Source organism: Trachurus japonicus, chromosome 6 (assembly GCF_045865225.1).
Source record: "Trachurus japonicus isolate A0001 chromosome 6, Traja_1.0".
NCBI classification, from domain to species: Eukaryota; Metazoa; Chordata; class Actinopteri; order Carangiformes; family Carangidae; genus Trachurus; species Trachurus japonicus.
In genome coordinates this window covers 31174720-31189984 of record NC_140912.1, presented here as the reverse complement: position 1 = coordinate 31189984, position 15265 = coordinate 31174720, and the positions used below count along the sequence as shown (strand labels likewise).

Here is a 15265-nt window from a genome sequence, read left to right as displayed (position 1 = left end):
CCTCTGAGTGCGGCCACGTCTGTCCCTGCTCCTCATTGAGTCCAATACAAATATTTTCTGAGAGGAGCAGAACGGCCTGATGTTTTAAAACTGCCAGCGTCGCCAAAATATTTACTGTAGAAACACCAAATCGTACCGAAATTTTCAGTAAGTCCTTAGAGCAACGTTGATCTGTGTTTTGTTCTGATAGGAGTTACCGTTTTGTCATGCTAAGCCTAATTGTGAGGCCGGTTTAGAGGCAGAAAATGGCTGTTTTTCTCCACGTTTCTGTCTGTCTCAGCCTGCGGGGGCCCCTATCGCCGTGGTAACCTCTTTGATCCTCAGGCCAGGGCTCGTTAACTTCATAAACAATCCACCTGGCGCTCGTTTAAATGTTTATAAACACAGACACAGCTAAATCAGACTGACACAGGATGCAGCTACTAACTAACTATGTGTCAAGTCAGTCACACACACACACACAGACTCTAGAGCCAGCTTCATGTGATTACAGTCACACACACACACACACACACACACACACACCTTCATGTGATTAAAACACAGTTAACGTGCAACAGAATTTAAACTTAAACCATGATTTAATCTGGTTTTAAAGTTAAACCTTGTTGGTGTCACACACACACACACACACACACACACACACACACACACACACACACACACACACACACACACACACACACACACACACAGTTAACCTAATGTGGTTACAGCTCCTCCATATCAGTGCTTATAGAAATATGATCATGTGTCTGTCTGATCAGCTCTGTCTTGCGCTTAAGATCGTGGGTTTGATTCCCATGTTGACAGAGATGGCAAAATCGGCAGTAGCCCCGCGGCCCATTCAAAATTTCCCGAGAGGAAATTTTCTAGTTATTAGGGCCACGGGCAATCGCACCGGGCACTGGTCCCAACAGCTATGAAATAGCTGCAGGGACCAGTGCCCGGGCGAAGCCCGGGCACTACTGTTATTGTGTGGATTTTTTCCTAGTTAGTGTGAATGCTGGAAGCATTCACACTATTGTTATTCAAATCTTTATACTTATTATTATTATTATTATTATTATTCTTACTTCTTCTTCCCTTTTTCAGCAGTTTTCTGCTCCTTCATACTTTGTGCTATTTCAACAATTCATATATCAAAACGTGCAGCTTTTTCAGGACATTTATGCTATTATTTTTCTCTTTCATACTATTTATACTTTTTAAAATATTTAACTTTTTCTGCAATTTTTCTCTCATAGGAAATGAATTGAAACAGTCTTCAAACTCTTCAAATCTTCTGCTTCATTCAGCCTCTAATAGCTTCAGCATACTTTCAGCTACAGACTTCATTCAACTTTTAAACTGTTCACAAACCTTTCAACTATTCAGCTATATCTCAGCTTATTGATATCTTCAACAGTTTCAGATATATGTATAGTTTTAAAATCATTTAAATTTCTGACAAAATTCAGATTTAACATGAAAGTCAATGGGACGGAATGTTCGGACGTTGGCAGTTGGTAGAGTGACAGAGGGTCTAAAAATCCTCTCACATTTTTCTCTCTATCCTGCCAGCACGGCCACAGATTACACTCTACACACATAATTTCGGGCATGCTTGTAGACAAGCTCATCCTCGATCTCTTCATGTGCTCAAAAAACCAGAGAGACAAACACAATTTAAACTGGGAGCCTCCGAGTGCAGCCATTTCCCTCTCTCCTCTCATTGACTCCCATTCAAAAGTAGTCGCTGATTTTCTAAACGTCCCAAAGTTTCCAACCTGCGACACAATCAACAATTTTTACTCTAGAAACACCAAAGTGACACGGACGCGTTCAGCAAGGTCTTATGGTTCGGAAAATGTAAACCTTTTGCTCGTACTAAGTACAGATTTGTCGTACATTAGATCTGTTTGAGGGTGTCACAGAGCAGTTAAAGCCTATGGTTAAAGCAGCCACCATACCTTAAAGCCACCAACCACCAGTTACATGGTAACCTCAACATGGCAACCTCACCATGGTAACCTCACCATGGCAACGTCACCATGGCAACGCACACACATTCTCTCTGTTTGACTGTCTGTCGGTCATACACACACAAACACACACACACAAATGGACACACACTAACTACCACACACACACACACACACACACACATCCAACACACACACACACACACAAATGGACACACACACACAAATGGACACACACTCACCATACACACACATCCAACACACACACACACACACACACACACAAATGGACACACACTCACCATGCATACACATCCAACACACACACACAAATGGACACACACTAACTACTACACACACACACACACACACACACACACACACACACACACCATACACACACATCCAACACACACACACACACACACACACACACACAAATGGACACACACACACACACAAATGGACACACACTCACCATACACACACATCCAACACACACACACACACAAATGGACACACACTAACTACCACACACACACACACAAACACACACACACACACACACACACACACACACACCCAACAAACAAACATACAACCACTTACCAAACACATACACACACACACACAAATGGACACACACTCACCATACACACACATCCAACACACACACACACACACACACACACACACACACACACACACACAAATGGACACACACTCACCATGCATACACATCCAACACACACACACAAATGGACACACACTAACTACCACACACACACACAAACACACACACACACACACCCAACAAACATACAACCACTTACCAAACACATACACAATTTACACAATTACACACAAACAGACACACATGCACACACAACAAACACACACACAAATGGACACACACTAACCATACACAAACAGACACACACGTCCAACACACACACATTTCATACAGTTGTCAGGTCAGAACTTTTTGTATATCTTCCTCACTCACACACACACACACACTTTTGTATATCTTCCTCACTCTCTCACATACACACACACACACACACACACACACACACACACACACACACACACACACACACACACACACACACACACACACACACACACACACACACACACACACTTTTCCTACAGTTGTCTGACTGTTTTGTATGTACCTCTCTACCTTCCTGTTGTAGTTAATGGACTCGTTGCTGTTAATTTTGTTCTTTAGCTATTTAAACTGAAAATACACATTTCCCCATTTTGGTCATGTTGAACACATTGTTTTACACGTATCCTAAACTACTGAGGCTCTTCTCAACCATTTCACACCATTAAACCCGCTGTTTACATGTTCTACTCCTCAGCTAATGCTAATGATCTATATTCTTCAACAATGTTCTTCTGCTGTCAGTTTACAATGTATTTCAGTAGGCATTAACTTTTTTCCTAATTCAGGAATTTTTCAAACTCTTCTTTGACAATTCAAGTAATTTCCAGCCATTTCATACAAAGTCTCACATCTTCTACTTTTAAATATATTCTCAGCCATTGCTTCGGCTATGTTAGTGCTGGTTCATCAGTTGTCCTTCCTGTCAGGTTAGCTGCAGATTTCAACTATTTAACCATTACATTTAAACATGCAGAATTTCAATGTTTTCTTCTCCCTTTAGCATTTCTACTGCTTTTTACCTTTAAAAAGGCATTCATCTCACACTACAAGTTATATGTTTCAGCTTTTTCCCTCCTAGGGATGAATAAAGTATTCCTCTACTCTCTACTCTACTCTAGCATTAGTCTTTTCAACATTGCTTTAGCAGTTTCGTCAACTAATTTAGCATTAATTCAACAATTTCTTCAGCTCATTCAGCATTGCTTCAGCAACAGCGTTCAGCTGCTTTCAGCATTCACACGCATTTTCTGCAGGAAATGCTATCTTTTTCTAGTTATTATTATTTTTCCACTTCCGGCCAGATTTCGATGTGCTACTAGTCCTGCAACTCGAAGAGTTGCAGGACATATTATATATCAAAACGTGCGTCCTGATCGGGATCGCTGTGCTATTACTTCTCTCAACAGTTTACGAATTTTTCGCGACGTAGTCGCGAAAAACTGCGCAAAAATTTTGCATGTAAGTCAATGGGACGGGCGAAAAAAAAAGAGCGAAAAAGACCAATCATTGGAGTTTAACAAACGTCTACTGCTCAGGCATACTTTCACCTAGAGACTCCATTTAAACTTTAAACAGTAGACACAAGTCTTGTGTATTGTCGTATTACTCCACGTTTTGATAGGTCATATAGTTTTTGATCAATCCCTGATCAATGACCATGATCATTTTTGGAGAAATTATGAGTTTATAATGGGTGTGTATTGCATGGAATGTTCGTGTCAGAGTGCGTGACATCATCGGTTAGAGTGGGAGAGAGTGAAGAAACATTCTGTATTTTTTCTGGATAAATTGCCACCACGGCCACAATTTACACTCTACAGACATAATTTTTTCAGAATTTGTAAGACAAACTTGTTATCTCTCATGTCATGTGCTCAAAATATCAGAGAGACTTACAGAACTTACAGAATCAGCCTCTGAGTGCGGCCACGTCTGTCCCTGCTCCTCATTGAGTCCAATACAAATATTTTCTGAGAGGAGCAGAACGGCCTGATGTTTTAAAACTGCCAGCGTCGCCAAAATATTTACTGTAGAAACACCAAATCGTACCGAAATTTTCAGTAAGTCCTTAGAGCAACGTTGATCTGTGTTTTGTTCTGATAGGAGTTACCGTTTTGTCATGCTAAGCCTAATTGTGAGGCCGGTTTAGAGGCAGAAAATGGCTGTTTTTCTCCACGTTTCTGTCTGTCTCAGCCTGCGGGGGCCCCTATCGCCGTGGTAACCTCTTTGATCCTCAGGCCAGGGCTCGTTAACTTCATAAACAATCCACCTGGCGCTCGTTTAAATGTTTATAAACACAGACACAGCTAAATCAGACTGACACAGGATGCAGCTACTAACTAACTATGTGTCAAGTCAGTCACACACACACACACACACACAGACTCTAGAGCCAGCTTCATGTGATTACAGTCACACACACACACACACACACACACACACACACACACACACACACACACACACACACACACACACACACACACACACACACACACACACACACACACACACAGGTAACCTAATGTGGTTACAGCTCCTCCATATCAGTGCTTATAGAAAGATGATCATGTGTCTGTCTGATCAGCTCTGTCTTGACCTTAAGATCGTGGGTTTGATTCCCATGTTGACAGAGATGGCACAACCCGCAGTAGCTCCCGTGGCCCATTCAAAATTTCCCGAGAGGAAATTTTCTAGTTATTATTATTATTCTGAGTCTTCTTCCCTTTTTCTGTGTTTAACTACTTCTTCATACTTTGTGCTATTTCAACAATTCATATATCAAAACGTGCAGCTTTTTCAGGACATTTATGCTATTATTTTTCTCTTTCATACTATTTATACTTTTTAAAATATTTAACTTTTTCTGCAATTTTTTTCCCATAGGAATACATTGAAACAGTCTTCAAACTCTTCAAATCTTCTGCTTCATTCAGCCTCTAATAGCTTCAGCATACTTTCAGCTACAGACTTCATTCAACTTTTAAACTGTTCACAAACCTTTCAACTATTCAGCTATATCTCAGCTTATTGATATCTTCAACAGTTTCAGATATATGTATAGTTTTAAAATCATTAAAATTTCTGACAAAATTCAGATTTAACATGAAAGTCAATGGGACGGAATGTTCGGACGTTGGCAGTTGGTAGAGTGACAGAGGGTCTAAAAATCCTCTCACATTTTTCTCTCTATCCTGCCAGTACGGCCACAGATTACACTCTACACACATAATTTCGGGCATGCTTGTAGACAAGCTCATCCTTGATCTCTTCATGTGCTCAAAAAACCAGAGAGACGAACACAATTTAAACTGGGAGCCTCCGAGTGCAGCCATTTCCCTCTCTCCTCCCATTGACTCCCATTCAAAAGTAGGCGCTGATTTTCTAAACGTCCCAAAGTTTCCAACCTGCGACCCAATCAACAATTTTTACTCTAGAAACACCAAAGTGACATGGACGCGTTCAGCAAGGTCTTATGGTTCGGAAAATGTAAACCTTTTGCTCGTACTAAGTACAGATTTGTCGTACATTAGATCTGTTTGAGGGTGTCACAGAGCAGTTAAAGCCTATGGTTAAAGCTGCCACCATGCCTTAAAGCCACCAGCCAACAGTTACATGGTAACCTCAACATGGCAACCTCACCATGGTAACCTCACCATGGCAACGTCACCATGGCAACGCACACACATTCTCTCTGTTTGACTGTCTGTCGGTCACACACACAAATGGACACACACTGACCATACACACATATCCAACACACACACACACACACACACACACACACACACACACACACACGGACACACACACACACACACACACACACACACACACACACACACACACGGACACACACTGACCATACACACATATCCAACACACACACACACACACACACACACACACACACACACACGGACACACACTGACCATACACACATATCCAACACACATATAATTTTTATTAGAGTAATTTGAGTGTACTTAAAATGTTAATTTTTCTTTCACCACAATCTTCAACAATTCAAATAATTTCCAACCACCTAGATATTGTTTAATCTATATTAGTAATAGTCCAACAATGTATTCATGCTGTCATGTTTAAATATATTTGAGTAGACTTCAGCTTTTCAATTTCTTTATGCTAATCTTCAACAATTTAAATAATTTCCAATCATTTCATACAAAATAAACCTCCTTCTTACAGGTTCCATTTGTTAATCTATTTTCACTTATTACTTTAGCCATGTTAGCACTTGTTTATCTGTTTTCTGTAGCAGTGCTTTTTGCAGCTGACTGCAGACTCCTCAACTGTTAGACTTAATAATGCAGGATTTTCCAACACATTCCTCTGCCTTTTCAACATTTCTACTGCTTTTAGACTAAACACACATTTATTACACTTAAACCTAAACAATTCAGGATTTTTTCCATCACGTCATGTCAATCAGCTTCCTGCTTACATGTTCCTTCTTTTTAATCTATTCTCACTTGTTGCTTCAGCTATGTTACTGCTGGTTCATCAGTTTTCCTTGCTGTGGCTAGCTGCAGATTTCAACTCTTCAACTGTTAAACATCTTCAACATGCAGGATTTTAACATTTTCTTCTCCTTTTTTTTTTTTTTTACATTTCTACTGCTTTTTGTCCTTAAAAAGGCATTAATCTTCAAGTTATATGTTTCAGCTTCAACGTTAGACTTTTTCAACAGTTCTTCAGCTAATTCAACTTTGTTTCAATGATTTCTTCAGCTTATTCAGCATTGCTTCAGCAATAGCGTTCAGCTGCTTACAGCATTCACACGCATTTTCTGCAGGAAATGCTTTCTTTTTCTAGTTATTCTTCTCCTTCATCTTCCGGACGCTTTTTCGGTTCGCTACTAGTCCTGCAACTCGAAGAGTTGCAGGACATATTATATATCAAAACGTGCGGCTTGATCGGGATCGGTGTGCTATTACTTTTCTCAACAGTTTACGAATTTTTCGCGACGTAAGTCGCGATTTACTGCGCAAAATTTTTGCATGTAAGTCAATGGGACGGGCGGAAAAAAAAGACCGAAAAAGACCAATCATTGGAGTTTAACAAACGTCTACTGCTCAGGCATACTTTCACCTAGAGACTCCATTTAAACTTTAAACAGTAGACACAAGTCTTGTGTATTGTCGTATTACTCCACGTTTTGATAGGTCATATAGTTTTTGATCAATCCCTGATCAATGACCATGATCATTTTTGGAGAAATTATGAGTTTATAATGGGTGTGTATTGCATGGAATGTTCGTGTCAGAGTGCGTGACATCATCGGTTAGAGTGGGAGAGAGTGAAGAAACATTCTGTATTTTTTCTGGATAAATTGCCACCATGGCCACAATTTACACTCTACAGACATAATTTTTTCAGAATTTGTAAGACAAACTTGTTATCTCTCATGTCATGTGCTCAAAATATCAGAGAGACTTACAGAACTTACAGAATCAGCCTCTGAGTGCGGCCACGTCTGTCCCTGCTCCTCATTGAGTCCAATACAAATATTTTCTGAGAGGAGCAGAACGGCCTGATGTTTTAAAACTGCCAGCGTCGCCAAAATATTTACTGTAGAAACACCAAATCGTACCGAAATTTTCAGTAAGTCCTTAGAGCAACGTTGATCTGTGTTTTGTTCTGATAGGAGTTACCGTTTTGTCATGCTAAGCCTAATTGTGAGGCCGGTTTAGAGGCAGAAAATGGCTGTTTTTCTCCACGTTTCTGTCTGTCTCAGCCTGCGGGGGCCCCTATCGCCGTGGTAACCTCTTTGATCCTCAGGCCAGAGCTCGTTAACTTCATAAACAATCCACCTGGCGCTCGTTTAAATGTTTATAAACACAGACACAGCTAAATCAGACTGACACAGGATGCAGCTACTAACTAACTATGTGACAAGTCAGTCACACACACACACACACAGACTCTAGAGCCAGCTTCATGTGATTACACACACACACACACACACACACACACACACACACAGTTAACCTAATGTGGTTACAGCTCCTCCATATCAGTGCTTATAGAAAGATGATCATGTGTCTGTCTGATCAGCTCTGTCTTGACCTTAAGATCGTGGGTTTGATTCCCATGTTGACAGAGATGGCACAACCCGCAGTAGCTCCCGTGGCCCATTCAAAATTTCCCGAGAGGAAATTTTCTAGTTGATCATGAGATCCTGATCCGTCCTGTCACTGTGATCAGATGGTTTCTATTAGAGCTCCTTCATCCATTCACTGCTGCTGTGGCTCCTGTGGAAACCTGCTCACAGCCTCATTCTTCAGCTTCCTGGGGAGTTTTCTTCAAACAAACACAAGTTGTGTTCACACTCAGTGTTTCTCACTAAACTCACTGTTTCACTGAGCTCTAACAAACATGTCTTCTCCTGTGCCTTTCTTGGTGCATTGTGGGATATCTGGGCTGGTGAGCTCCACTTGTTGTGTCTTCATCTTCTTTGCTGTGACGTGTGTTTTGCAGCTTGAGAGTCAGAGAGTGAAAGTGTGTGTCTGACACTGCAGTGACATCACATGGAGAAAACACATGATGAAGTGTTTCCTCCTCGTCTCCTCCTGCTCTGTATCATCACTAGATAAAGACTCCAGCTCCTTCTTCTCTGTGCTCAGTGTTCATCCATACATACCAGCCTCCATGTGAACACAGTGATAAAACAGTGTGTGTGTGAGAGCCATGTAATGTCCATGTGTGCATGCTGACAGAGAACGTGCTGCTCTGACCCCCCTCCTCCTTTCAGGGTGCAGCCTGCTGGAGCCCAATTCGGTCCGGGGAAGTGTAAGTGTGTTTTTACTTTATTTTTTACTTACTTATTTAAAAAAAACTGTTAAAAATAACATGTTTCAGAAATATGACCTGGTGTAAATGTAATAAAACCACACGTAAAGGTGTATACACACACATGTGCATAAGTGTCTGCGTGTGTACATGTATGTGTGAAAATACATCAATTTATTTTATGTCACTTTTGTTGTAAACGTTGTTTGTTGATGTTTTTCTTCTTCTTCTTCCATTTCTTCTTTGCTTGGATGTAGGTACTATCTAATTTGTGAATTAATTCTTTGTAACAAGGGCTAGACAATATAAGTTTGCTTCTTTCTGCCCCCTTTCATTCAAGAGTTACAGTATTGTCATTGTTTATTTTATTTTTTGTTTTTATGCTCGATAAATGAATGAAATAAATAAATAAACTAAACTAAACTAACTAAACTTTGAGCAGCACATTCAACCATCTTCACACTGTCACATCACTGACGTCATGAGTCTTCATCAAACTGTCAATAACTGATCACATGATCAATAACTGCAGCTGTGTCTTGTTCTCTCCATCAGATTCCTGTCGACTCACAATCGACACAAACACAGTGTACAGATACATCAAACTGTCTGACAACAACAGGAAGGCGACACGTGTGAAGGAGCGTCAGTCATATCCTGATCATCCAGACAGATTTGACCACTGGCCTCAGCTGCTGTGTTCAACTGGTCTGACTGGTCGCTGCTACTGGGAGGTCGAGAGGAGAGGAAAGGTTCATATATCAGTGAGTTACAGAGGAATCAGAGGGAAAGGAGACAGTTTAGACTGTTTGTTTGGAGGGAACGATCAGTCCTGGAGTCTGATCTGCTCTGATGACCGTTACTGCGTCTGGCACAATGGCAGACAGACAGACATCACCTCCTCCTCCTCCTCCTCCTCCTCCTCTGTCTCTAACAGAGTAGCAGTGTATGTGGACTGTCCTGCTGGCTCTCTGTCCTTCTACAGAGTCTCCTCTGACTCACTGATCCACCTCTACACCTTCAACACCACCTTCACTCAACCTCTGTATCCTGGGTTTTTACTCTATCCTGGTTCCTCAGTGTCTCTGTGTTGAGTGAATCAGAGTCTCCTCCTGTCACAGAAACCTTCTCACTGTTGAACAGACAGTTCAGTCTCTTCATGTCTGTCTCTGTCTCTCACTCACGTTTTCACATTCATGGATTAAATCAGTTGATTTTTTAAACTCTTCTCAATGATTCTTGTAAACTTCTTCCTCTTCCTTTAAAGATGGAAGCGTCGATTATTACAGGACAAAAACCACGGTGACTTTTACTCAGCTGCTGATGAAGGACGAGGCCTAATATCACCAAGCTAAAAGTCTCTGAGCCGCCAGCGTCACTGAGGAGAAAAACACATTTTAAACAAATTCACTGTTCATGTTCAACTTTACAGGCTGTTTGTGAGCTGGTCACAGGTAAACAGACACAACAATAAACACAACTGGAAACAAACATAATGTTGTAGAGACGCTGAATATAATGAATTACATGTGATTTATTTTTCTTTGTGGTTTTACTGAATCAAATAAAACAATTTGAATCAGTTTTATATGTAATGTGCATTTCCTGCAGCACAAAAACCATCAGCTACTAATCCTACCAGCTAATGATTTTTTCTGTTACCATGACGCTGAGTTCATGACGTTTGTAGATTTAAATTTATCTTGACTTTGAGACTGATTGTTTTTTATTATATATTTCTATAATTATTACCTAACTGCTGTTTCTTGGAAACTGGAGCCAATTAACACTCAGGACTTCATTTTCGTTTATTAGTGATCATTGATTGGTTCATGGATTGTTTGGGATTTGATTGGCCGTGCACATTCCTGTTCGACTACACTACATGGTTGTATGGTTTCAATCTGACACAATAAAATATAAAATAAACATGAACTCATGTTGAAGACCATGTTTTTTATTTGGCACGTCTGACTGTAGCAGGTGACAGCAGGTACGAGTCGTTTTGGCTGCTGGGTGGAGGGATTTCAAAAGCACAAGTAGTTCCAAGTATTTGCTTCATGTGTCGTAATGTTACATAATTATCAGTCAGGATCAACAGACAAGGAGGCCAACGAGGGCTGGCCTACACAGGCACCTTATTCCCCAAGGTGGCGGGGGGGGGGGGGGGATTCTAGGATGAGTTTCTGTTATTGGTCAGTGTAGCCTAAACATTAACTTTATATTTTCAATTCAACAATAAAATGTGAATTTAAAACATTATAGTGAATTTAAAACATTATAGTTTCTGCATTTATGCAGTATTTATCAGTAATACAGTGAAAATTAGAGGAAATGTGAAAATTTACTTTGCAAGTCCATTTCGGTGTGCAATCCTAAATTTTCTGCTTGCGCTCCTAAAATTTTAAGTTAGGGGCCACTGTGCTCCTAGTAAAAAAAAGTTAGTCTGGAGCCCTGTTCAGTGTGTACAATAGGCTATAAACAGTATAAACGTTGTGTTTTTGCATGTAGTCACTCACCTCAGATCTAGCCTAACTGTGGAACATCCTGGAAAGACATTACAATCCGATCGCAGAGCGCCTAGCTCTCCCCGCCACACAAACAAACACTTTTTTTCTTGTTGTGATGATTCTCTAATGTCCAAAATATCTCCAACTGTTTATTTTTGTAAAGAAGACAACTGATTCTCAGAGAAAACGGGCTAGATTTTTTTTTCCCTCCGACTTTTCCCGAGTGGTTGGATGAAGCTCCGACATGAGGTGGCGTGGCGTTCAATTTCACGTTTTCAAGTAGGAGGTCGGGAAAGAGTTCCCAGTTCCGAGTTGTCTTGAACGCAGCATTAAAGCGGTAGGCTACGTCACACACGTCAGAACAGCGGAAGTGAACTAAAGAGTTGAGTGTTTCTGGGGGAACTTTGACAGACAGTTGCTGCTGCTGCTGCTGTTGTTGCTGTGGTGACGGGGTCGTTGTGTCCGTGAACAGGTAAAGATAAAGAAACTTTAACCTGTCGAGGCCGTGAAGGCGCCACAGCTGACATGGTTTCCACGGTGCAGAACACGGACGTGAAGCAGGTAAGTTAAGAGAGACTCACCTGGGGCTGAGGCAGGTTATTATGGGCTGTCTCACACCCACAAACACAACGAGAGATCTGAATTTCACACATCTGCAGAAGAACTCCGACAGAAACCAGAGGAGTGAGGCTGTTTATCAGAGTTGTGCACCAGACTCCGTTTAAATAATCATGATTTCAAGTATAATAATGTTCTTTTTTAAAGCAAACATCAATTAAAGCTCATAGTTTGAGACGTGAGTGATGGTGAGAAGAGCTCATTAAGGTTCTCCTCAAGACTGTGGAGCCACTGGCGCTCTAGTCTGTATGTGAGGGCTGATGTCTGTCCCTCTGGGACCGTATCTGGTTGATATTGATGGCTATGTTTGTGATCGATGTTTGTTTTACATTAACTGTTGCCATGTTTTTATTGTCTGTCTTTTATGTATTTTTAGTCCCTATGGACCTCTGATTGTGTCCTTAATAAAGTCTTATTATTATTATTATTATTATTATTATGTTCAATTCGGCACAGAAATAAAATCCATGCAGCCACACGTTGCACTAAAATCCAAACTGATTCATCTTGCACAAGCTCCATCAGACCGGAGGAGATTAGAAAGTGATTAAAATATTAAAATATAAATGCATAGATTATATAATGTACGCCGATTTGAGGAGCGGGACCTAATTATTTCTAAACAACCATAATCATTTATTTACCTGTGACACTTCTGTCGCAGATTAGTGACGTAAATGTGAATTTGCACGTTTTCTAGTGGAGATCCGGATCGATGAATAAGAGGCTGAAATTCAGGTCAGTTTCTGCAAAGACTGAGAGAAAACGAGGCAGAATTATATTTTAATATTTTTATGAGTTAAAAAACAAAAGTTAAAATATTTTATAATGATGTCTAAAAGGTCAGTTTGCTTTTCTGCCCCCTTTCATTCAGAAGTTGCATTATTTTTTTGTGTCAAACCAAATAGAAGGTCTCTGGTTAAACTTTTTTTATTTTATTTTTTCAATGAATGAAACAAAAAAATAAACAAAAAAATCCATGTCCATCTTAGTTCTGTATTTCCAATTTCTGGTACTTTATACTCTACTACAGTTAAACCTAAAAGTCTTGACTTCTCCACATTTATCTGATAATATAAAACAAAAATATTATCAGCACATAAGAAACTTGTTTTTATCGACACACAATAATAAAAAAAAAAAACATATAAACATATTTGATGTGTTTTTGTAGGTCAAGACAAGATGAAACTGTACTGATGCTCATTTCACCTTCACTGTCACATTATGGAATTAATCAATAATCAATATCCAATAATATGATTTACATTTCCTATCACTATACGTATATAACTCATGTCCTGTGTTTCTTCTGCAGAAAGATGCTGATCGTGCGGTGGTCGTTGCCGTGACGTCTCGGTCGGTGTTGGAAGGTGGAGCCGATGGTGAAGAGGCGTACGAAGAGGGCGTGGCCTTCCCGCTGCTGCAGGTGTGTGGAGGAGTTAATGTGTTTATTTCATCATCGATCTCACTGCTGTTCAACTATTTAATACAACAGCATCTATGAACTGTCAGATTTTCACTCAGCTGTAGTGAAACTGAACTCGTTGCACAATGAAAACTGTCTCTTTTTTCAGCAATATGATGATTAAACACTTTACATTCATGGAAAAACATAAAATAAATACAACTCTCCAACTCTAAACTCACACTCTGAGTCAAGCAGCTTCTCAGACAGAACTAAATCCAGATGATCGAGAAGAAACAAGATTTGAAGAGACGTTCCCAGATGTTTCTTCACTCCTCTTCCTACTTCCTGTCTGTTTTAAATTTTAGACGTTTCACAAGAGCCTCAACACTATCTATCTATCTATCTATCTATCTATCTATCTATCTATCTATCTATCTATCTATCTATCTATCTATCTATCTATCTATCTATCGTTCTATCTATCGTTCTATCTATCTATCTATCTATCTATCTATCTATCTATCTATCTATCTATCTATCTATCTATCGTTCTATCTATCGTTCTATCTATCTATCTATCTATCTATCTATCTATCGTTCTATCGTTCTATCGTTCTATCTATCATTCTATCTATCTATCTATCTATCTATCTATCTGTCTGTCTGTCTGTCTGTCTGTCTGTCTGTCTGTCTGTCTATCTGTCTGTCTATCGTTCCATCATTCTATCTATCTATCTATCTATCTATCTATCTATCTATCTATCTATCTATCTATCTATCTATCTATCGTTCTATCTATCGTTCTATCTATCGTTCTATCTATCGTTCTATCGTTCTATCTATCGTTCTAACTATCGTTCTATCTATCGTTCTATCTATCTATCGTTCTGTCTGTCTATCTATCGTTCTATCTATCGTTCTATCTATCTATCGTTCTGTCTATCGTTCTATCTATCTATCTATATATCGTTCTATCTGTCTATCGTTCTATCTATCTATCTATCTATCTATCTATTGTTCTATCTATCGTTCTATCTGTCGTTCTATCTATCGTTCTATCGTTCTATCTATCTGTCTATCGTTCTATCTATCTATCATCTATCTATCTATCTATCGTTCTATCTATCTATCGTTCTATCTATCTATCGTTCTATCTATCTATCTATCGTTCTATCTATCTATCTATCTATCTATCGTTCTATCTATCTATCTATCTATCTATCTATCTATCGTTCTATCTATCGTTCTATCTATCTATCGTTCTATCTA

The 15265-nt window shown here is 39.7% G+C and overlaps 3 protein-coding genes across 3 annotated transcripts in view; all 3 read left to right on the top strand.

Annotated features, from left to right (window-relative positions):
- The window catches only part of LOC146986449 (protein NLRC3-like), a 62959-nt gene that overhangs the window by 20589 nt on the left and 27105 nt on the right, over positions 1–15265 (top strand). The window lies entirely within an intron of this gene.
- Positions 9936–11392, top strand: LOC146986452 (neoverrucotoxin subunit alpha-like). Its single transcript, XM_085780230.1, has one exon. The coding sequence runs from the start codon at positions 9973–9975 to the stop codon at positions 10549–10551; it is 579 nt and encodes a 192-aa protein (XP_085636356.1). The 5' UTR covers positions 9936–9972; the 3' UTR covers positions 10552–11392.
- Positions 12245–15265, top strand: part of LOC146986451 (cytosolic 5'-nucleotidase 1A-like) — a 15156-nt gene continuing 12135 nt past the window's right edge. Inside the window, exons 1-2 of the mRNA XM_085780227.1 lie at positions 12245–12528; positions 13904–14014. Of these exons, the coding sequence (XP_085636353.1) occupies positions 12493–12528; positions 13904–14014 (147 nt within the window). The 5' untranslated portion in view covers positions 12245–12492. The remainder of the gene's footprint in view (positions 12529–13903; positions 14015–15265) is intronic.

Coding starts and splice junctions, on each gene's coding strand:
- LOC146986452 (XM_085780230.1), top strand. CDS start 9,973: ATGATCAATAACTGCAGCTGTGTCTTGTTCTCTCCATCAGATTCCTGT.